The sequence below is a fragment of the Parambassis ranga genome, chromosome 5 (genome assembly GCF_900634625.1).
Source record: "Parambassis ranga chromosome 5, fParRan2.1, whole genome shotgun sequence".
Classification (NCBI taxonomy): Eukaryota; Metazoa; Chordata; class Actinopteri; family Ambassidae; genus Parambassis; species Parambassis ranga.
In genome coordinates, this window is record NC_041026.1 from 23,514,542 (window position 1) to 23,539,817 (window position 25,276).

General features: G+C 42.0%; 1 protein-coding gene across 4 annotated transcripts in view; it reads left to right on the top strand.

Moving 5' to 3' along the window:
• The window catches only part of plxna1b (plexin A1b), a 159,827-nt gene that overhangs the window by 77,434 nt on the left and 57,117 nt on the right, over positions 1-25,276 (top strand). For all 4 annotated transcript variants that reach the window (XM_028405120.1, XM_028405122.1, XM_028405121.1 and 1 more), the window contains exons 5-9: positions 7,062-7,162; positions 8,877-9,000; positions 10,248-10,401; positions 11,172-11,271; positions 16,902-17,016. In XM_028405120.1, the coding sequence (XP_028260921.1) occupies positions 7,062-7,162; positions 8,877-9,000; positions 10,248-10,401; positions 11,172-11,271; positions 16,902-17,016 (594 nt within the window). The remainder of the gene's footprint in view (positions 1-7,061; positions 7,163-8,876; positions 9,001-10,247; positions 10,402-11,171; positions 11,272-16,901; positions 17,017-25,276) is intronic.

Here is a 25,276-nt window from a genome sequence, read left to right on the forward strand (position 1 = left end):
TCTCTCTCGTGCGCGCGCTCTCACACAGAGAGAGAGAGAGAGTGTTTACATTCATGTAGTACTGTTTCACTGCCAATCTCGTTAGCAAACACATTAGCACAGACTGACATCAACATACATAATAAGCAGCTGGTTGTATCAATCAAGACTGACATTTTAGTGAACTACATACAGCTAATCAGTCAATTCTAAGTAGCTTCAAGATTAATTTTCAACAATTTATCAAACTCTGGCTGAATGACGAACTACTGAAGTTAGCAAGCACATTATGGGGTGTTTAGATGTCAACTGTTGTTGGCTTACACTTGGTTTTATCACTCAGAGTTTGTGTACCTTGTAGCAAATGAACAGATAAGAAGAGGAGGAACTTATTCCCCTTTCTTTTTTCTTTTCTTTCTTCTGTTTTTTTTTTTTACTAAGCCTCTTTAGATTAATGAACATTCTGGTTTCATGCTGGCCACTCCCTGTCTTGACAGTATGTAAATCTCAAATGAGTACTCATGTGTCCTCTACCACACACACAGGTGGAGGAGGTCATGTCATGTAACTGTTAATAGACCTGTTGCAGTAAGGCGTGGACAAAAGTACAGTGACAAGGAGGGATTGACTCCCATATACCGACTATAAAAAGACAATAAAAAGAAGTGGTGATGAAGCTCTAGTTACTTATTGCTTAACCCTTTGCTACTTATTTTTGTAATATGAAGAAAGATAAAACTGGGAAAAATATTCATTCCTTCAGATCTCCAGGAGTGGAGACTGATCAAGATGCCGTCATTACTCAGACAGAGACAGTGTCTGAAACCTCACTTATCTCCTTCAGTTTTTAACTTAATTGTGTTTCCTGCCTTTAATGAGTGTGTGCGTGCCTCATCAGAAAAGTGCGCTCAGACACTTGTCTTGTGTGTGATGCTATCGGTCCTAATGGAAGTCCAGCTACTACCAGATAGCTCTGTCTTTCTCTCATCTTTCTCTGTTTTACTGCGCTGTCTTTTCCCAAAGGATGGTGTGATAGGGCAGACTGATAGGGTTAGAAAAGAGGGCGAGATGGATAGGGAGGTTAATGGTTTCTCCCTACCCCCTCTGTCTCCCCATCCTCCCCTTTCTTCTCAATCACTATCATTCGGCCTTACAGTTAGTCCTCCTGTTGCTTGACAGTGATTTGGGCGAAAGGATGCAGCTCTGACTGATTGTCATGGAATGAGGCCAATCAAAGGCTGGCATAGCCTGCAGAGTGGCTCCAAGTGGCACACTGTACTCAGTCTCGTGCCTTAACCAGAAGCCATACTGGGTAGAACAATGAAGCGTCGCTCATGCATGACAGCACAGGGAATTGTTTTGAATTCGAGTCAAATTTCTTTTCAGATTCATGCGCAGCAGGCCTCATCAGACCTGAGTATGAACTACCAAAAGGGAAAATGCTGAGGGGAAAGTGAAAATAGCACATTTTCCTTCAGTGTGGGTTGTTTGAAGGAAAGAACATGATACTGATAACGACTGGAAGGACATGTTGGTATAATAAATACCAGCTACAAGTGTGAATTGTTTGAAATTTTAAAAATGATTTTTTAGATTGTCTATAAAAGAATGTAAAAATATAATATAAAAAAGAAGAACAGGAAATGATGTGGATAACTATAAGGTGTATGATTAAGCCTGAATGTATCTGCATATCGCTCTGTTATTTTCTAGAGCTTCTCAAATATGAAAAAGTGGATGCTCTTCTGATGAAATGGCTGGAAAGATGTGGGTGTTAAAATTTAAAGTCTATCTGTGCCAGCAGAACTACACTAAAAGTATGAGCACACCCAGTGTTTCAGTCGTTTTGGCCTTTTGGTCTAGTTTCATAAATGTCAAGTATGTTTGTGTCGCACCATCTATAGCATTCTCACAATTGTCTCACAGTTAATGATATAAAGTATATTTAAATATCACAATATCAAAGTAAGTTTTAAACAGACCTTTAAAGGCTGACTATCAGCACATAGTTTTGTAGAACCTCATTGAAGTAAGAGCTCTCTTTTTTGCAAGGTATATGTTGACTGACATATCTGGGAGAATCGTACAGGTTTAGTTTACTGTCCTCAGCTCACTGCCAGCTCTCCGCAAACTATCTCTCCATACCCCTTCCAGGCACGACTTCTATACAGCATCTCCTGTGAGAGCAAATAAAGAAAAGCAGCATTTGTCCTGCGTTTCCCCCCTCCTCATCCTCTTCTCTGCTTCTCTCTGTCTGTGTATATGGTGGTGGGTCACTTGGCAGTGCTAATGGAAATGCCAGCTGTGTGGCTCCTCACTCCTCACCAAGTCCATTTACTAAAGTGACAGAGTCATTTACCAGGCAGACGGCCTCTCCCATCCTCACTTAATTAGAAGACCCCTAGGCCTGTCTACCTTAGCCGGTCACATTTACCTTTTTCTCTCCCTTTTTCTCCCTCTACAGTCTCTTTGTTCCAATTCTTTGTTTTCTGCAGTTTTTCAATCTCTGTCTGATCCTTTGTCTCTGTCTTAGTTTTCCTCTTTGCTCCCTCATTCCACTTCATTCTCTGGGCTCCCCTCTCTCTCTCTATCAGACTCTTTCTCACATGAGGGACAGGGGATAATGAACAAATGGCTACACAAAGCCTGGGAGTCTATTGACCTATTGTTTGAGTTTTGCCCCTTTTGGAAAAGTTAATGGGAACGTCCATGTGATGAGGATGATGATGAAGAGAGAGCAGTTTCTTCTTTATTTTCAAAGTTTGTCTTTCTTTTGTGCTCTTTGTTTATTTTGTGTTGCAGCTTCTCCAGGGTAATCTCTGTCGATCCATTTTCATATTTTTTGATCAATCTGTACTTGAAGGTCCCTTAGTTTGTAGGTGTTGACAGACAGACACACACACATTCACACACTTTAGCACACGGTGTGTTTGTGTAGTTATTGCATGTAGTTTCCTTGGAGAGCGGGAATATGAGTTGTCATCTTTACAGGCATTGAATTCACAATACACACACAAACAAATGACAAAAGTTGTTTGATCTGCTTCTTGTTGTCATCGGCATGGAGTATTGAAGAAGGGATCAAAACAGTAATTTCATAAGACAGAAAACAAGTGGAGCAGATGAAAAATTGAGCCCAGTGAAGGAGAAGGTGGATAAAAAGGGAAATTAAAGAGAAGGAGCTGATCGGGGGGAAACAGCAAGCAAAACACAATATGAGAGATAAAAGATGCGAGGAAGGCAGAGCGGGCAGTGTAAGAAAAAAAAACATATAGAGTGAGTTTTGACAGAGACAACAAGAGATAGCGGAACAGCAGGAACAATTTTCTCCCACTGTGACACATAAAAGCCAAATTTACTAAAACAGTTCTATAGGAGGTGACAATATAGATCAGTATTATTGGACATGATTGAGCAGTTTGAATGTAATAGCAATAATTTTTTGATTGGACAGGATCTGTTCCCCGTTTAGGTTTCTCCCCCTACTCCCTCTGTTCAGCCATCCTTCAGCATGTCTCCCTCCCTGTCAGTACCAAACTCTGCCAGTCTTGTTTGCTTTCCTTCTTATCTCCAATCAGTCAACACATCAAGCCTAGCCTATCCTCATTGATCTCGTAAGCCCCTTACAATCCAGTCAGTGCACACATGCTAACCTAGCCTTTGATACAACCCCACCATGCATTCTTGCACTCGCCCCTCTGAGCATGTATCACAGCAGTGGAAGTACAGTTATGTCTTTATTCCTATCTATCTGTCATCCTGGGCCGTTTAGTGACTGTGTGGCTCGGTATAGATTTTTTTTTTTCGCTTGCTCATGGCAGTTCACTGCCAGCACAGATTTAACCAGGAGAAATTGCAAGATGATTGACAGTTATTGAAATGCATGTGTGGTTAATGCCAGTTTACGGTGAAGAGGTCATTGAGGAATGATATCAGGTGTCAACCCTACTTATCTACCTTCCTCCTCACACACCTTTGTGTAAATCCCCCTTTTCTTAACCCCAGCTAGTGTTTTGTATAGAGTAGGCTTCAAATGAAGCTGTCTGTATGTGTTTTTTTCCCCTTTCTTAAATTGACATTAAACAGTTTGCCTTTTGAGGGATTCCCAGTTAAACCAAATTTCTGCTCTGCTGGCCCCTGCACTGCAGGATTACAGCCACTTCAGGTTAAGTGTTAAGCACAAGAGGTTTAGTGGTAGTTGTTGAGCAAGAGTTGAGCGTTACTAATTTATGATGCAGTCTCAAGCAGATATCTAAAAATAACTTAAGCATAAATTTCTTCCTCATGGCCCCCAGACAGTACAACCCAGAGACTCACTTCTGGTTGGTGTCTACACTTCATCCCCTCATCCTCTCTGCTACTATAGACTCTCCCTCTGTTTGAACGTAAAAAAAGAAGCTCCAACAAGGCTGATCCTTTTATGTCTTTAGATTTTACAACCAATGAAAAGCTGCGCTGAAAGCTTTACAGTTCCTCTGGGTTTTGGGGGTGACCGTCACAAAGCCTGTTAGCTGGGCATTTAAAGGCAGGTGATGGCGCTCTGTAAAAACAGATCGGAGGGGAAAGGTGGAAAGTTTATAGCAGAAAAGAGATGTCATGGAATCATGATATGGTCGGGAGTGTACGGGTGACAATAACAGGAAGAGGCAGCAAGAGAGCAGAATTGAGTTACAGCAGTAGATGCTATTGTAAATAAGAAGATGGCAAGAGAGAGAGGAGATGGTGGGCTTGGTTTATAAGGTCATTTAAAGGAGTAATGTGGTGCGCTGACTGGAATTGGCTTTCATTAAAAGAGCCATTGAGAGGGGGGCAGAAAGAGAGGCAGTGAGGAAATGCCGTGTTTGTGGTAGGCTGTATTCCCACCACACATGCAAACTGGAGCTGCATGCAGTTACACAAGAAGAGTCCCAGTTCCTTTAAAGTGTTTATATTCCCAGTGGGAAAAACAGCCATGATAGATCTGCAGCACATCAACAGCTTTGTTCCACTCAATACAGCCCGTAGTGTCTTCACCACTACCAGTCGAAGAACAGTGGTGAACAAAAGGCCAAATCCATCATTACACAGGACAGTGATAAGGTTATGCTAGCTCACCAAAGACCCTTAGTGTTGTGTGATTTATGTGAACTATTGTCCTTAATCACAGTCATAGTGATTTATGTTGAAAAGAAGGGGGAGTGGTTGGTGCATGTGATAATATGAGGAATATACTATTCTCTCCATTTTCTTTTTTCCTGCAAAGTCATAAAGAATATGAAAGACATCCTGTGAGGTGTCAAATCACATCTCCAGCTGCTTTTTTCTTATCAATCTATCCATCACTCCCTTTCTCCCCCTCTACCATTCTTTTATCACCAAAGAAACCTCAATCCCTTTGTCCTGTCCTTTTTTCAACGCTCCGTTCAGACAAAAACTACTCTCACACTCGTTTTTGACAGTGACACATAGCATGTGTCTGCCACCATATCCCATCTACTCAGCACAATGTCCTTGCCAATTCGTCCCGTGTGTGTCTTCCATTACCCTTCTCTTTTCCTCTATTCATCCATCCAGCCAGCCAGGCAGTGTTTCCAGTAGATGACCACCTCCCTCGTTTGCATCATTTCATCTGTCTTTCTCTCTGGGCAGAAAGCCAGCCAGTAAGCTACTGTACTTGGGGTCTGTATGGACTTTAGACTGAAGGGATAACAGTTTTTGTCTGTAGAATGGATGAGATTCAGAGGGGAAGGTGATGGTTGTGGACGGATATACTAAAGAAAATGAGTTAAAATGTGAGAAAATGCTAACATACCCAGATGTCCGTCTGCCTGCTCTCTTCTTGAGCTTCCAAAATGCCACAGTCTTCTACAAGGCATTTCATTTCAGAACATAAATGAGTTTCATCATGTCATATCTCTCTCATATCTGGATTGCACTTAAAAGCTCACAGAGGAATTCTACTCCCAGTTTAATATTTCAGCACTGCATTCCGTTGTCCACCTGGTTTCTGTCCTGCAGCTTCAATCTTTATCTCCAACCTCAGACCTCTGTGCTTTCTCTTCCATATGTTTTTCTTTTTTCTTATCGTTCCACATATTGTTCCATCTCCCACTTCATAAAACATACCCCATGCAGTTCTCGTGTGTGTGTGTGCCCATTACATTACAGTGTTAAGTGGGAGTAAGTTTGTTAAATGCTGTGACTTTGTGATCAGCTGGCTCGCCCTGTGCTTCATGATTTAAAACTAGTCTGAAGTGGCAATGTGATACCTGCTCTCTCTCACACACACTCACACACACACGGGCCCGATGGTGAAGAAAAGTTAAATGCGGTGCTGACACTCACAACACATGTGCACCCACAAACACACGTGCCTACTTTGTCGCACACTAGCATTCTGCGCATATGCTAGCAATCCAACTGTCACACATTGAAACACTCGATCTCTTGTGAAGATCTTGAAATACACAAACACTTTTGGACCCGTTGGGGCTGTGTTATGAGCCATCTGTCATCACCTTTAACTGGAGTGGAGGGCTAAACTCACACACTTGATCTAGTTTCGTAGGCAACATCTGTAGCCTATCATCAAGCTTGTACATCCAGTGTGGCTGTGAATCACACACACAAACACACACACTGGCTCAGTCATGTAACATTGATGCATCTTGTTATAGATACTCTCTAGATACTTATTTACACACAGACACACACACACACTTGGGGTCTGTCCTTCTGCTTTTCTGCTTCCCATTGGTTTTTGAGGTCACCTGTCAATCACGGCACCGTTGCCACAGCCACCTGTCAGGTGTCCCAGCATGCATTGCGAGGCCTTTCCTGCACATGCTTGACTGGAGGCCGTCACACACCACTGGGCAAGAATCGCTCAGCAGACACACACACACACTTCTCACTAGCTGGCTCTGTGGAATGTACACACAGTCAGCTGAGCACATGTTTTATGTTGAATAAAGTGTGATATGTTGTCATATTCTCCTGTACATCCACCACAATGTATCTCTCTTTTGTTATGGTATTGATTACAAAGAGACTAATTGTTTCTTCATCACCTCCCTTCTCTCTCTCTCGCTCTGTCATTCTAGGTGGTGAGAGTTCCAGTGGAGAGCTGTGAGCAATACACCACTTGTGGGGAGTGTTTGGGCTCCAGAGACCCTCACTGTGGATGGTGTGTTCTCCACAATATGTAAGTGCTGCACACACTCATGCACACATTAACATCCTCCATATGTATCCCATTGTGTTGTATAGTAGATAACCAGGATTCAAAAACTGGTTTAACACATCTTTGCTCTCTGATACCTTTGTTTGAAAGTTTCTGGCACCAGATTTTAGGATTAATCACTTCCATTGTTTGTTCTTGGATTAGGTTTGTTTATTTAAATATTAATACTAAAGGTTGTAACAGAGTAGAGATTTTAAGTTTTGTTTGGAAATCAGGCTTATCGCTCCCAAGTGTAGTTATACAGCACAACACAGTCTCTCTGTAATCTCTTCATTCTGTTCCTTTGACCGGAGGGTGTGTTTGCACACACAAGAGAGTGTGAGAAACCGTCACATGTTATTGAAAGGTGACAAGATGTTAAAATCACATTTGGAACACCTCAAGTGTTTGGAGTAATGCCACCTCTCAGTGCATTAATTAAACTTACAATATGTATCACCAGCCTGTCTTCCCTCGAGGCGTGCACATGCATACACACACACACTCACCGCTCATTACACACAATCATGATGGAGTTGAACCGGTGATAACCCTCATTCCAGCTCATGTTGACCTTGCATCTTTAACGCAGCTTGCTCATTTCCTACCTGATAGTGCCAAATCTGGCACAGACTCTTGCCTACATAATGGGTTAGTATTAATAGTCAAATTATTTATAAGCTTCGTTTCAGCCCTCTGGTACTTTTAGCCACATCCTATTAGGAGCCATGGTAGTTCAAATCTGCAATGGAATTGAATGAGAAATATGTGCATACTCGCACATACACACACGCACACACACGCACACTTCATTCACACACATGCCTAGATGCACATCAGAAGAGCAGTAGGCGGAAAAGAGGTCCATAATGAGAAAACCTGTACATACCTTTGTACATTGCTGCTAATGCCTTGTACTGTGTGTACTGTGTGTGTGACTCTCGGGGGAGTGGTTGGCGACAGCTTCTCCTTCCTAAGTGTGAGTGAAGGCTAACTAAATGAGGGAATGAGGGAGCTGCTGTACGGAGAAGGCAGTTAGCATTTTTTTTCTGCCTCCCTCTTATTGTTAAGGCCTTGCAGAGTGCCACATCAGCACTTTCTTCTCACCACTGGGACCAGTTGTTGTTAGCGGCGAAGGTGAAGTGATAGCTAATGCATTATGAATAGCTAATAGTAAAACTGCTACAACACAGGGCTGTGTGCTGATTCCTTGCTTCAATTGGCTTGTAAAAAAGTGGTGGGAAATTGCTGACCCCATTGATATGTGGCTGCTAGGAATTGCATCAGTTTTACAGTTCAGGGTAGGTTCTTCTAGCTTCTTACTAGAAGTTTGAAATAGGTGGGCCTGTAAACTGAAATGATGATGAAGACTGGACATCTGTTGCTTATCAGTTCCAGCAAAAATGTCAGGACAAATAAGTTTATGATTCAAAGGCCTACAGTAATGGCTGGGGGAAGGTATTAGTCTATTTGTCTTTTATTATTGCTCCCATTTCTATGTGACAGTGACAGCGGTGGTTGTTTATCATTCTAATATGTTTGTCATATTAGTTTAACAGTTCCTCTTATCTCCATCTCCCCTCTCCTCCTTGCATTTTCTGTCTCCTTTTACAATGTGAACTCATTTGATACTTTATCTTCTCATCATTCTCCATATTTCTGCTTGCCCTCCCTTTCTTCTTCTCTTACTCTATAGATGCTCACGTAAAGACCGTTGTGAGCGAGCAGGTGAGCCCCAGAGGTTTGCCTCTGACCAGAGACAGTGTGTGGAGCTGACTGTTCAACCAAGAAATATCTCTGTCACCATGTCAGAAGTCCAGGTAAGTCCTCTCTTGAAATGATGTCTTCTCCTGTGATTGCTTACAGTTTTGGGTTTCTGGTAGCAGATTTATTAAGAGTCTTACAATTTGCCCTAATCCAAAGCACCAGTCCGATCATTGGCTCAATTTGGGTCTCACTGTCCTTCTCATGGACATGTGAGTAAGAGCAGCTCTTGGTCAAATAGACATCTTGACTCACATCGGTCTTGGTTTTTTATTAGCAGAAAAGATTGACTTTTCCCTCAGATCTCTTACTTAAATACACCTGTAAAGCTGCAGCCAGGAGCCACTTAGCTAAACTTAACACAAAGACTGAAGGAAACAGAAGAAGTGTAAATGATCCCCTAGTCTGCCTACTGACAACTGAGTATCATTTTTAAAAACCAAAGTGTAAAAATATGATGATGTAACCTATTATTTCTTAAACTGATTAAATTGCTACACAACCAGCACACTGGTACATAACCTGGGACATAACCAAGTCTTCTCAAAACAAGAAAAATGAGATGTAGCATATTCATTATGGAGCTTTAGAGGTTCCAAAGGATTTATCTGTTTGACAGAGACAGATGTTTTTATAAAAATGTCAAAGTAAGATTTCTCTGCAAAATAACTGGTTCTGTATAATTTATCTTTGCAAATATGCAGCCGATTTATTTGACAATGGAGTCATGGTTACAGTCCTCTCTCACCTACTGCTGCATAAACAAGAAGTCACCTTTATACAGTATTTAAAGTTGCTCTACTGCACATTTCTTTAAAAAAATATATAAAATATAAATGCATGTTTGAGATCGAGTTATGGTGCCATGACAACCTAAAAGATTTTACAAAAATATAACTGAGCAGGCTCACATGGACTTCATCAGGATTTTTTTTCAAGGGCTCAACATCTATAATATCAAGATCTTTGAGTATGTCTGTGTGTCATAGTTCTCATCCTGTCAGCTCCTCTTCAGTCTAACCCCATAGGTTTGACTGATTACAGTTTACCTTTAGCCGTTACTTTCTGCACATTAACACATGTACAATATCTGAGCCGTAATAGCTGCTGCAGAGACCGGTGCACACATGCTTACACTGCTTCATCTTTTGTTCCTGTTCCTGTCACACATGCACATACCATGCTTCTCTCTCCCCTTCCCTCACAACTCTCATTAACCCTCATGTCATATCTTATAACAATCCATGTACTCCATGTCCTTCCATTGATCTTGTACTGATGGTCTCACTCTCTCTCACCATAGCTGGTCCTCCAGGCTCATAATGTGCCCGATCTATCAGCGGGGGTCAACTGCTCCTTCGAGGACTATGTGGAGACAGAGGGACGGATTCAGGGAGGACACATCTTTTGCCTGTCTCCTTCCCTTCGGGACATTGCCCCTATCACTAGGAACAAAGGTCAGGGGAGCAGGGGGGAGGGAGGAGGGGGGAGGGAGGAGGGGTTCCATGTCACCAACAATAATGGCTGCCCCTTTTACTTTCAAAGTCCTAACACACAGCACAGGCTGTTTTGTTGGCTGAAAATAGAACTGTTTTTGAATTCCCATTATTATGCATTATGCACTGTTGTCAGTTTCATTTTCCTTATTTTTTTTTTCATCTAAACGACCGGTTTGACTCTTAACTTCTTTTCAAAGCAGTAACTTCAGTGTGGTTTACCGTCATTTTTAAAAATATCCTCACACCCTATTCTCTCAGAGATTATGCACCTGTTTCATGTCCAATCCTGTCACGGCACAAAGATGATGAAAACTTGTTTGGTATTCACATTCAAAGCACTAAAAACATGTCTGACAGCGCAGTCTTAAGTCTTCTCAAAGCGACACCTCACTACTTCTTACACTGAGCCCATTATGTCCCATTATGAATTCTCATCAGCTCTGGCATCCAAACACTGATTGGTGCTGCTATTTTTAATGCTACCCTACTGTGGGTGTGACATGAGAATCATGTTGCTAAGCTACACTGTCTCGTGTGTTTTATCTGTCGGCGGGTCCTACATGTAGAATTCAAGTGTCACATTTTAACTATAAATATAAATTGTTCTCTTAGCATTAATTCAGAGTTATTATATTAGGTACTAGGTATATTTTTGGGGTTGTTTGGTAGTTTTTTATTGTAAGGCTAACCCTGAGGGATATCTCTTAATATATATTTATTACCTGCAGGTGACAAGCGGGTGGTAAAGCTCTACCTCAAGTCCAAGGAGACAGGCAAGAAGTTTGCCAGCGTTGACTTTGTCTTTTACAATTGCAGCGTCCACCAGTCGTAAGTACAGTTACTGGATTTTTTTTGCCTACTTTGACAGTTAATTGCTTGTTTTTTTTATTTCCTTTTTCTAAAGAACAAGGGCTGGCATCTTTATCCAGTCTTCCATTGTGCTGTCTCATGTTACTGTCCATGAAATACACTTACACACATACTTGCGCACACACACACACACACACACACACACTTATCCCATCCCCCCTCCGACCTCCAGAGGAGGCTTGTGTTACAGTTGAAAAATCAAATGTGCAGTATATGAGAAACGATCAAATGGTAATTCTACTCTTTTTATCATAATCCACAACACACACTAATGATGCTTCATTGATTAATTCATCACAGAGTGGTCTCATGTAATGTCTGCCAATCACAGAGCCTTTTTCCACATTTGATAAAAACAGCTTTTTCTGCACTTGGATTGTCAGTGTGGCAGAAAGACAGCAGCAAACACTCTAATACTTAATATTATGAATGGAATTTTGCGCATTTTCCCGTGAGTTAGTCCTCTTCACACTGCAGATGCCCTCAGCTCTCTGCCCAATTTGCAGTTCACTGCCTCTCCTAATCCACCTTCTGCTGAAAATCTCTGCCACCCATAGAGTTACACCCCTAGGTCAGTCCTACCATGAGCCCGGTGCACCCTGCCGGGGTAAAAGAATCCTCTACCCCACCCCACATGATACCCTCCCTCCTCTCCATCCGTGGCTGATCCAGGGGAGACTGAAACGTCTGCTAGGGTATTAGCCATGGGGCAGCAGATGGCTCGGAGGCCCCTGGGGTATCATAGGGCTCCATCCTGGCTTCTCTCTGGATGCTGGAGGAGCCTCCTTCGAGGATTGTCCACAGACACACACACACACAGATACAGACGAGGGGCCACACCTCTCTGCTCTGTCACTTACAGCTCACTGAAGCTCTGAGTGTCTCAGACACCTAATCCGTTACTGTGACCTTTAACCCCCCCCCCCCCCCCCCCCTCCCCCCCCATGTACATAGATCCCCTGCCACAACAACGATGATCAGCTCAGCTGGTTAAGGGTGTGGTGCTTTACAATGTCAACTCACAGTTAATTTATCTCCCACAAGGACTGCGTGATGTTAGCTGGACTTCTCAGGGCTTGTCAGCATCTTGTACACATTTCTTCTCAATAAAATAAAATAATTTGTTTCATTAAAAATTCTAAGATGGCGATCATCTCTTGAATCAAGAAAAGATGTGACGCACATCATTTGACAATATTAACCCATGAACCCCATGATTAAATCCACTCCCCGTGCTGATCTAATACAGCTTCCGAGTGATGTAATGGACATGTTGTAATGAAGTTACAGATAGGGCACGTTACATCTTCTGCATCAACTCTGATGGCGCAGAGAGATGCTGAGATAAGAATCCCATTTGGAGCTGGCACTCTGTCCCACATACCCACTGTGCCCCCCAGGCAAAGGCATGTGGCGTCTGATGAGATCAGACTGGTAATGTCGTCGGCGTAATGTCTTCAGTCCCGCACAGCACTATGCAAGGCCTTGTTTCCAGAATGCTTGGTCATTCTTAACAGGGCTAAGTTTTTCTCTAATGGGCTTCCATTGCAAAGACTGCAGGCTTTTATGCCGTAAAGGAAGCAGACTTTGCATTTCCAATCAGAAACAATATTTACTATCTGAGTGAATTCCCGTGCATCCTGGATCGGATTCTGGGAATTCCAACACTGCCTTTTTGGAATTGATCCTCTGTTTGTAACTGCCCTAACATGTTTCTTAATAGTTTTCTCTCACACACTGACACCCAACCCAGCGATCCCCAAAACACACATGCTCCCCCTTCTTATTTACCCAACTGATTACATCGCGGGCCTTGTCTTTTCAAAAATGCCATAAATTTGCATAGTGGTATTAATCTAATTAGAATTCCCACTGTTTCAGTTTAAGGGTTGCTAAGATTGAAATAGAAAATCACCCACGGCCATGATTGCTCCTTAATTAAATATTTCCATACATACGCTTTTTTTTTCATTTCACAGCCCCCTATTTAATGAAGATAGAAAGTATAGTGTGGAAATGAATTGGGGTATAAATGTCTGCATGAGGCCTTATGAAGCACCTTTGCTTGCTGCGATTAATTAGGCTCGGGCAGTGACTGGGTCATTTATTTGATGATTGAGAGTGCCCTTAGAATTATTATGGAGAAAAAGTGCATTCAATGTCATAGAAAGAAGGAGGCGCACTTTTTGACAGAGGAACAATGTAAAAATCTGAGTATTGTTAAAAACATTTGGCAAAATTATACGGTGGATTGTGCAGATGGATTGCCTTGTATATTCTGCAAACATAACAGACATGCATTAATAGAATTATGTGCATGAATACTAGTCTCTAGGTATTTTATCAAACCTTCTCAAATTTTAAAGAGATCCAGTAATGATAGGAGACCATTCTGGAGCGCTGTTAAATTATTCACCTCCACTCCTTTGAAATGAATAGTAGCCAATAAATAACTCATTTTGCCGAGTGCAGGAGTGTCAAACCTCACCAGAAGAGTGGATTGTATTTAGCACTCCAAACTGACCAAGAGAGGAGAGAGGAGGAAATCAGTCCATTGTGTTTGGCCTGGAAAAAACACTGCTGCTCCAAAGCTAGCGTATCTCGATTAGCATTTGAATATGAACGGATTAAATTAGCATTAGGAGCGTGGCCATACGGGGAGCGTGTCTTGAGCCGTTAAAAGTCTCAGAGTGGCTACAGGCAACTGGGAGCAACGAGAAGGCGCAATAAGTACTGGGGGGGCTGAAAAAAAAAAAAAAAACAAGAGCCCTCCCCTGGACAACTGAATCGAACGTTCTCAAATGGCCATGGGTGGGCTTTTTTGTAAAAGGGTGTGCGCCAAGGCTGAAAAAGAGACTCTGGGATCCTAAGGCTGCTCGTGACAGGGGGGCCCTGGTTTCTTAGAGGAACCAAAGAGTGAGCGGTAGGGGGTTGTCAGACAGAGCATACTGCTGGCCTTGGGTGGCACGCATAATGGTGCAGTCTTATATTTCAAAGGGTGCAATCATAAAAGTCACAAAGTTGGCTTGCTTACCTGCTGATATTTTGCTCGTTATTTCAAAGTCACTGGTACACTAACGAGGTTGATTTGACATGAATAAAAGATAAAAGTGATAAAAATGGTTATTATTGGGGCTTAGCGACAGATGTGGTGACGGCTGTGAACATCTAACTATAGACTGTACTGTTCACTATTTGGTTCTGGTTGCCTGCTGTGTTAAGTTGGTGTTGTACTGTATTTTGATGAACACTGATCCATTGGTGGGCCCCCAATAAAGAAAAAAACGTCTCTTTGACATTCAAAATAGTGATTGTTACCAGGAGAACACTAACAAGCTGCACAAGGCCAACTTAATTTATTTATCTTGCATCAGTAATGTCATCTGCTCTTTTGTCCAGGATTGACAAGCCTTCTTCTCTTTCTTACCACTTCCAATGGGACAATACAATGAGCTAAAATCCCGGTTCTGCTCTTTGATTCTGAGCACTGTATGTTAACCTAGCGTAGCCTAATCGCTTTCCCTCCATTTGTTGGCAACATTGACAAATCTCCTATTTGCTCTTGTGTGGTATTAAAAGGCCTGTTATTTCCTTAGCTGCACATCTTTCATTCTAAATGGACAGCTTCTGTCAGCACAATGCTAAATTGGTCAATTAAAGCAGCAGTGGGATTGAATTAAGCTCCAGCCTCTGATCTCGCTCAAAAGGAGGGGTCTGGGCTGGAAATGATCGCTTAAAGTGTGCACCTAACAAACGAGCGGCCCTAATTGATCCAAATGAATCCACGTCAGGGTTTGATGGATTCATATATGGGCTCCATCTCAGAGCTCAAGAGTTAAAGCCCTAATTTTTCATGCGAATGAAGGGTCGGGGAACTGGCATTTTACACAGGGTTAAAACACACTTGAGAGCTTGTCAGGAGTGTGTCATTGCAGTTCAGGCAGATGCTCAAATTTACACCTGGCAGATGTGGTTGAATACAAATCAGCCTGCTGACTTTTTTACCTTGACTGTATTAAATTTAGCATTTTATTGTTCATCCAATAAACCATATGCTCAAATGAATCACAGAGAGGAAATAGTAAGACTAAACTGAATGTTGAAGACAAAAGACTTCAGTTAGCTTTGTAATAAAATGAAACAATATTATTTGATAACTCATAATGGTTACATTACACATAAATGAAGTGGCTTAGCATCTCTGGAGGGCAACAATAACACGGAGCTGTGTTGATAAACTGTGCACTTGAACCTGCTGGCTCTCCTCCATGGGTTCCTTTTAAATGTGGACACACACACACACACACACACACACACACACACACACACACACTAATAATCACTTCCCAACGTCTATCCAAATGTTTCCTCCTTTCCCATGAGAGCCTCCAACCCCCTTTTTCCCTCCCCTCTCTCTTTCTCTCACGATACCTGGCATCTGCACCTCTCTCAGGGAAATCCACCTGCTTTTGATCTCTCTCTGTCTCTCCCTTTTTTCCTTTCTCTTGTCTTTCTATTTCAGCCTGTCTATCTGCACCTTGCTTCAGCTAAAGCAGGTGAATTTAAAATGGTGGAGCGCTTTTAGCCCAACGGATAAAAGGGGGCTTTAGACAAAGAGCAGGGAAAGAGCAAATGAAAGGGAGGGAAAGACTGGAAGAAAGGCTTACAGCTGAATGGATGGAGAGAATGAAACAATGGAGATAAAGTAAAAGAGGTAATACATACAGTGACTACGCTGATTCTGTTGGGAAGCATAGAAGCAGCAAGCAATGGACAGTCGGAAAGTGGGGATATAATGTGTGGAAAGGGTGGAGGGTGGGGGATGTGTTAAGGCAATTTATAAATAGGATGAAGAGACAGAAAAAATTCCTGACAAAGAAATGTTGACAGGATATAAGGACAAGGAGGCAAAGAGGAAAATAACACAATTGCAGTGTATGTATTTATAATTATATACTGTGTTGTGTGCTGCTTATTTCGCACATTATTTTCACTCTGATTATTATTTTCTCCTTCCTTGCTGTTCAGAATATACAGACATATGGTTTGACAAAAAGGCTGCAAATATCTGGAACACAAAGTGACGTGATTTTAGGATGAGGTGTTCATGTTATAAAAGGAAGCACACTTACTCAATATCCACCCGTCCAGCTTAAAAAAAAAAGTTGAAATTGTCGTTGCATTCCAGTGATTTTCTTGTTCGTCTGTTCGTGGCATCTACATTGTCCATGCTTCTTTTTTATATGTAGGCAGCTGTTCACTGCTTTCTGGTCCCTGAATAGTAGAAATTTAACATCTAGGCTACTTTATGTAAATTAGGCAACTGTGAAGTTAGAAAAACATAAAACTGTTGAATGTTTTCAGAAACACAGTTTGAGGTGCTGTATTCAATGCAGACATCACTCGAGTAAAAAGCATTTATCCTATCAGATGCAGCCAGAAAGCGTTTGTGGGGTTGTATCATCTCTTATTCATTCAGTATTCAGAAGTGTAAAATGCCTCTGTGAACATGTACTATACCTGAGTCTGAACCAGGAAGCAGGTGACTCTGCTGACATCTTGTTTCCTCTCATCTTTGTCTGTTTCAGCTGCCTTTCCTGCGTAAATGGTTCGTTCCCATGCCACTGGTGCAAATACCGTCACATGTGCACCCAGAACGCCAACGACTGCTCTTTCCAAGAGGGACGCGTCAACATCTCTGAGGTAATATTGCTGCCACTTTGGTAACATTTTTATGGCCTAATCCAGTTTTATGTGTATTCCCCTTGACATAAATGTCAGATAACTCTAAAAATGCACCTTCTGCTGAATGTGTTATTGTTTTATTGCCATTAGGTTTGAGAAATCTACCATAGTAATAATATAACTGCCATTTTTCCCATATACCGTTCCTATTTTCCCCAAATGCAAACATAAGTAATACCAACATAGGCACAAATTGTATTCAGCTGCGCACATACCTCGTACCTTCTGTGGCTTTTGCCTCAGGGTTTCCTCACATCATCGTGCTGTGTGTGTCTGCTGTCTGTTTGTGTAATAACAGCTCTTGGCACAGTGACAACAGCTTGTGTACTGTGCAGCAATAATTCTGTCGTGGCCCATAAGGCCATAAGCAGGCTGGGATAAATGACTGTCTATGGAAATACTGCCTTGTTCTTACATAGCCAAATGCTGCATTAGCATAAAAGCTAATATCAATCGTGCTGAGTGGCGGATACAGCAGGCATCATGCAAGGCATAACAAGTGTTTGTCAACTGCTGGAGTATACTCACAGACACAAAGTCATGTTAGGTTTCACTCTCTTTTCTTCCACTCTCATGCACACAGAACACAGGCCTGCATATATTAACAGGCATAGAAAAATGCAATGAAATTCTTCTCAGTGGACTTATGGATGTAAATCCACTGCACTCCCAGGTGACTGAGAGTTATGCCTGTACTTTATCTGACTGACGCCTCACACACACAGATGCACAAATACACACCTCCTTATGTTTGTGGTCTGACTCTTCCTGTTATCTCTATGCCTTGTTGGCCAGCCCGAATCACCGGCCTTTATTAATTGGTCAACCTTTATCCAATTACTTTCCACTTTATCTCTTCTCTCAACTGGAGCTGTTCAGAATCCCAAACACTAGCATACTAAACCACAACCTCGGTGCCCGTCCAAAACAAGACATGGGGCCAGCCTTCACGGCTCACGGAGCTAACATTAGCGGATTAGTGCACCCATCTGCAAGGCATAGAGAGAGCACTGGCTAGCACACTGAGCCGAGAGAGGCCAGAGGGGCAACGGATGGATGAACAGGAAAGGCCTGCAGGGTTGGAAGAAAAGCAGGATGCAACAACACATAAACTAAGTAGTAATGTTTGTGAATGACAACAGAGGGTCTTCTGAGGCATCACATGCAGTTTACATGTGTCCACATTAGGCCTGAATGAGTCTGCTTCAGTCAGTTTATCAGCTGAACTAAATTTCAAGAAAATCAGAACTATTTTTAAGAACAAAGCAAAGCGTTTCCACAGTTAATATATTTTAAGGCAAGAAGATTATTAGCTTTATTGAGCAGTCACCAAAATAGCCATTGTGTGTTTATCTGTAAAATGTACATATACAAAGTTTAAGTAAACACTACTTGTGGTGATACATTTAAGGGGGAAACAGGATGAGGAAGAACAAAGCGAGACAGCATGACAAAGGGAAAGGGACAAATGGATAGACAGTCAGATGAAGAGACTGAGGGAGTGTTGGAGTGAGAGAGGCAGCAGGATGAAAGAAGGAACTGACAGACTGGCTGCTGGTGGCATGTGGACAGAGAGACCTCTCCTGTCACCTCGTCTGCCCAAGAAACCACCGACCACATGCTCCACTAGAGAATCCATCATCTGCACTGTCACACACACACACACACCAACCTATAACCACACAGCTACTATGCTTTGTGTCTTTCATGCACAACAGTGTAAACATTCTTACAGTAACATGCACGCGCACATACGGAGTCATTCATCATCCTTCTCTTAGCTGCCATATCCATTAGTTGGGCTCTCAGTGCCCCAACAAGTACACCTCTTCCTGTAGGCTAGGCTTATCCTCCTCCTCTCCAGGGCCCATCTCGCTGTACCTCATCCTTCACCTCTTTGATGCTCAGTCATCTCATCTTTTTCTCATCCCTTATTTTTTTTCATGCTCAGCGGATTAATTTATATATATTTTCTTTTATTTAATTTTTTTCTTAAAGAAGGAGAAAGACAACAGAAAGATGCCTTTGTTTCTCAACACCTCTTTAGCTGCAGGTGGAGTAGGATTGGCTTGGCATGCTGTCTGGATGTGTATTTGTGTGTATTATGTCAGCTTGCACCCTTAATTTAGACCTCAGACAATCCCCTTTTTGCCATGCTTTAGCTCTGCCCTGAATACAAATAGCAGTGTTTAACATAAGGGTGAAATCAGCTCTCTTGATAGCCGACATTTCACTCAGATCTTCACTGCTCTTTCCTGCAGATGAACACAGTAGTTGAGATTGGATGAGACTCATTTTCAGACAGTGATGAAATGCCAGATAGAACTGTTCACACAAGCATGAGAGGTGGCTGTTACTCCTATCTGACTCTAAAGTGTACTGAAAGAACTGAGACAGATGAACTTTGAATGTGTGAAGATCTTTTCTTTTTTGTGCCAGCATGGCCAGCCCTTCCTCTCCCTCTGCTTCACTTTTGTTCTCCAAAAATGGCAGCTTAATAAAAACAATGATTCCAAATCTGAAAACACAAATTTGACAGTGGAACATCAAACATTTCTTCCTCTCTAACCTTAATACCTTTCCCTGTTTTCCCCCTCATCCTTTCGACTGACAGTATCTGAATCTTACCAATCCTCTGGGTTACCATAGCAACTCAAAGGATTGGATGTTGTTGCCAGTGAGGACTTATTTTTTTTCTTCTCATTCCTTTATTTTGTGCTCTCCTTCTCACATAACTAGAGCTCCAGCACTATCTTGTCAATCTGTAATTTGTTCCACCAAATTACATCGTATGGCATACGTTTTTTTTTGTGATTGTCAGGCAGAAAAATAGAAAAGAATGAAAAGATGTATTAAACAAGCCAAGTGAAAAGTAAGTGTTGTCATTTTTTGGGAACAGTTTGAAAAGAAAGAGAGGGATGTAAATGGATAGACAGAGTGAGCGGGGAGAAAATAAATATAATGAGTGACATTTCCAAATCAAATATGCATGAATCAACAATGCCTCCAATGGCACAACAAACAAATTCGCGAATTAAGAAGCGACCGGGCGGAAAATTGCAGGAGAGGAGTAGGAGCTACTTTTATTATAAAAACAAAAATGCTAGAGAGAGAGCAGGACTAAAGCAAATCAGGGAAGGAGAATGCTTTAAGGTGATTTCTGCCTCTCCTCCTTCCTTTTCTGTTCCTCCCCTCTTTGTCCTCTTCTTCCTCTCCTCTACCCCCACGGAGAGAAACTGTTATTCTAAGCCAAAGCCTTGATGAGTGCCAGGCAAGGTTCGGGGTGGCTGGGCTCAGCTATGTTAAGACATGCTTTCGTGTTTGTTTTGCTGCAAAGCAAGGCTCAGTCTCACTCGAGCAATCAAGGCGGCGGTTAACTTGATTGAGATTTGTGGGTACAATGCTGCTTTTTCTTTCTCCCTGGAACTCTGCGGCTATCTCTATTCCTGCTTCCTCATTTCGTCTCTCTGTCTTTGCTTTACTTCTTGTCTGCCATATGAATTTTAACTTTACATAGAGCAGACAGACTTTATGACTGACTTTTTAAACAACCCTGACTCTCGATTATAGGTTTACATGTTCTTTGCCTTACTTCACTGGTACTCCTTTTTTATAGTTGGTCACATTAATAAGTCCATTTATTTTTACTGTCCTTCTCATTTGCACTGTGTGAAATGTCTGGCTCTGGTGTAGAATGTTTCAGTCTTTTATCAGCTGACCATGTTACGCTTCCTGTGTATGCTGTGGCCTCTTATTACTTCTAGTAATAGAGCTGGCATATTGAGGGTCAAATAAGTATGATGACACCACACCCACATGTGTATTTATGCAGCTCATTTCTGCAGTTGGAGTCCTTCCTAAACACATTTTGTTCACTCTGACTGTGCCAATTTGTTTCACTTTCCAAAACAGGCAATCCAACAATCACACCCATTAGAGACATTGATTGGCCAGCAGTGCAGACATGGGAAGTAGAACTTGAACATCTCCTTTAGGCTCTGTTTTTTCTTTGTTACACAACTAGTTCTGGCAGTATTTCTCTGTATGACGGAATGCTGCACTATAAAAGTATTTTTTAAGGAGACTCATCCACCAGGTCTTCTTGTATCATATCGACTAGCGAACCCAGTTTTACTTAGCAGGGAACTACAAGTATTAGAAGTATTCACCGATCTCACTGAACAATTCTGTACCAGAAACAAAAATGGAGCAATGTGCAGCCCTTTCAGTGAGTAGGAGCATTTTCCAGATAACCAGCACCAGCTCACTGATGTTGGACAAGGACAGGGTTCACAGGTGAGCGACCATGCAGAGCGTAGTCCTTGTTAACTTAAAAATCTGAATAAAAGGAACATTTCATAGTGGTTAGATATATTCTGTTAACTACTATCATAGGTGCTAGCTGCCGTTGTGTTAAGTCGGCTTACTGCCCCTCCTAGTTTCTATTCTTAAGCTCATCCCCTGCATGCTCAAGTTACATGTTTACTGCACAGATATGACAGTGGGGTTAGTGGCATCTTACTGTGTGTTTGTGTGTGTTTGGGAAAAACTATCCCTTTAACACACCTAAAAGGTGCATATTGACTTTAGGCACACAGTACAAATTAAGCTCATACAGACATTCTCACATGTCAGTGTCGGTTGTTACTCTATGACACACTGTCCCTAGACACTACATTAACAATAGAGGGTTCCATATAGGCTGTGCTCTGAACAACGCCTAACAAGAAAGTGACATGTATTTTTAAGCAGTCATCTACTCACATACTATTAACCAAGCAAATACACTTGCAGTATACCTTCTTAAACAGTCACAGGAACACATACTCTGTGTTTCCTTTCACACACACACAGTCTAAGGCTGACAGGGTTATTTGTGATGGAGGTGTGAACGCCCCGGACCGTGACATTCTGGCACACTGTGTTTACCCTGGCTGGTACTCAGACACTGAACAGAACACACACAGGCGTGCACACACTGTAGAAAAGGACATCCCACAGACTGTAGGCCAAGGCTGCTTGAGGGGCCTGGTTGTGTGCAGAGACACATGTGTGTGTTTGCCATTGCTGCTTTAGCGTGTGTTTGTGTGCGACTGTCACTGGTTCTTATCAGGACAAAGCACAACCAGCAGCGAAGGGCTGCAGGGGCCGTGTGGGTGAGGGGGAAGGTGGAGTGGGCAAGTAGGTGAATAATATCCACAGTTTCCTTTTTCACTCTTCCCTCCATCCTTCCTTGCTCCTGGTGTCTTTATCTGTTTGCAATATCAGTCCCATCATCACTGTTCTTTGTTTTTTCTTTTAGTTTCATGTATTCCCACGCGGTTCCCACCCAAATCACGTTTCTTAAGTATTTGGTCTCTTTCTGCCCACTGTCATGGTCCACACACTCTCACTCACTCACTCACATTCTTTTTCTCATATTCTTTCTCCTACACTCTTTGCACTTCTCTTTATTAATTCATATAATTGTTCTCTCCACCAAAGTGCATCATCTAGTTCAAACATAACTAATATAAACACACCCACATGTGTCATTCTGTGAGTAAGAGACATGCCTTAGACATATTTAATAAAATAAAACAATGTTGCGAAGAGGGAACAAATAAATGAGATTGGTGGAGGTGGGACATAAGATCCCTCGTGCAGTTATCCAAAACAATGCAGCCCTTTGAGTGGTGTGTATATTTCACCAGAGACAAACCAGAGACGGACAGAGAACTATAATTAAGACCATGTGTAAACAGAAAGAGATGGGCTAAAAAAAACGTAAAGAAACAAACAAGGGCAAGGAGACAAGTAGAGAAACTCTGGCAGTAACAAGGGGCGGATTACACTCAGTGACACAATTTATTTTCCAATTGCTCTCCGTGGTTGGAGGGAAGGAGAGAAAAAGTGGGAACATGGAGAGGAAGTGGAGGCGTCAGAGTGAAGTAACCACGTCTTTTTTTTTGCCAGATGGATCCAAGTCAGACCGTAACAGCCAGCGATTAACCCTTAGTCTGGTTTGGTGGTGGTACGCCTCTTCTTGCTATTAAAATTACTTCACCCTCCAAAACCTCATTTTTGGACCCTGGTCTAAAAGTCAGTAATGACATTTCCACCTCTGGGAAATCAGTGTGAGATTGTGTCAGGTGCTTTGGCAAACTGACCTGCACATTCCTGTAATTTGTCAACAGAGAACAATGGGATGAATTGAAGTGTTTTTTGAATGCTGGTAATGCATTCCAGCCATTTGTTAATGGATGTTATGTGAGTTTCTCACACAATCACAGTGTTTGTATCAGGAACAGAAAGAGGCAGTAGAGACTTGAATCTTCATCATCATTGTTTGCAAGCTCTCACACAGATGCGCTTATAGGTGAACAACACATATGTTTCATATCCGCTGCTTTTGTCTAACCATCAAAATGCTTGTCTTTGGTTCCTTTTCCCCCGTCCTAGGTTTTTATTTTATTTTTCAGCATCTCTGTGTAAAACTCCCATTCTAACTCCTGCACTGCATTAATCCTTTCCTAACAGAAGGCAGGGAGGGCGGGTCGCCCTGGCTGGGAGACAACTGTGGAGAGAGCAGCCTGTCATACCCTAAGAAGTATGCTTAGTAGACAACTACACAAGGACAACAGAGTTATATTTATGGAAGAGGATGGAGTGCAAATGCAGTTTGCATTTTAGAGTGGAAGAAAACTTTCTTGGCTAATTGGCTGAAAAGTTTTAATACTGATGTGACATTGAGGAGCAGTGAGTAGAGCTCAGTGCTGACAACTGCAAGTGTTGAGTGTAACATCACTCTGGGTTATACACCGCTTGCTATAATGGCCCACTGATACAGCAGCTATGCAAACAAACTGGCTGCAACACTGAATACAGTATCAGCAGAAGCTTAATGAAGAGCTAATGTGAAATAAAAAGTCACCCAGGCACACCCATAGGAATGTGGCGACATGATGGATACTCCAGGGTTTGCAGGCCATGCCTATGTGTGGCTCAGTGTTTGTGTCTGTACGAGTGTGTGTCAGTCACAGGTCCCAGTGGTTTAATTATTCAGGCTGTATTAAATCTTCATTTCCGCAGCCCTCACAGGCAGCCTGCCTAATGGTGAACACAGATGAATATTGCATTTTCACCATCAACCCGTGCGTCTTAGTCTGTGTGTCAGAAAGAAGAAGGAATAAATGCAAAGTCACTGAGAGAAAGGATAAGACATAGGCAGCTAGAGACAGAAGAATAATTCAGCAAAGCGAGCCAAAGGAAAAACAAACTCACAAGTGCAGGCAGATCAGAGAAGGAGAGAGGCTGTGATTGAGAAACAGCAGCTGCCTGCTGGGATGGAGAGGCGTAGAGAAAGAAAGGCACAGGGAAAAAAACTCCTGTAGCGTGCTGCGTCGTCCAATCTCACAAGACCGGCTAACTGTGTCTGTCATGTTTGGCTTTTCACCATGCTGTTTTAGTAAAGTGGCCGTCACTGATTTTTATTCCAGCCTCCATCTTACTGACACCATTGCACTCCTGTGAAAACCCAAGATGGTTAGCGATCCACTTTACGTACAAGATTCAGAGACATGGTGATAGTACAGTAGTATGGCTTTATCTCCCTGTAAAGAATATATGCTTCACATACTCTTCATTTCTTAGTGAACTTTTGGGCAATGTAAAAAATCTTCACTTGCAATTTTGGTCTACTAAATTACATAACCAGTAACTTCAAGTGCAGCCAGTGGTTCAATAGAGTGAAAAATGTAAAGGTAATCAAAGAAAATCTTTATTAATATAATTCATTTTCTGCACACACACTATACTATTTCTTAAACCATAGTTTAGCCTGAGGAAGCAAACCTTTAAAAACTGATATCTGTGCTGCTGTAGTTTTTGTCATTCAGTTCTTGTTTACTGCAGTGAACAGCACTGCATAAAAGTTGACTAAGAAATTGTGTTTACTGCTGATTCACCTTTCACTTGAACAAATTTTCAGTTTGCAGTCATCTGTTGCACTTTCAGTCTTGATGACCAGTGTGGATCATAAAAGTGTAAAAGGTGTAAACAGAGGTAATCATCTGTCTGTCAGCTGTAGGTCAATTTAGTCTACATGCTCACTTTTTTTAATAACAAAATCCACAAATATAATCCATGCAGTGGTACTGAATATGGCCCTCTCTGCAAAGAAGATCAATAAGCAGCAGACTGGAGAGAATATCTACCTCTGAAATCAAGGCTGGTCTTT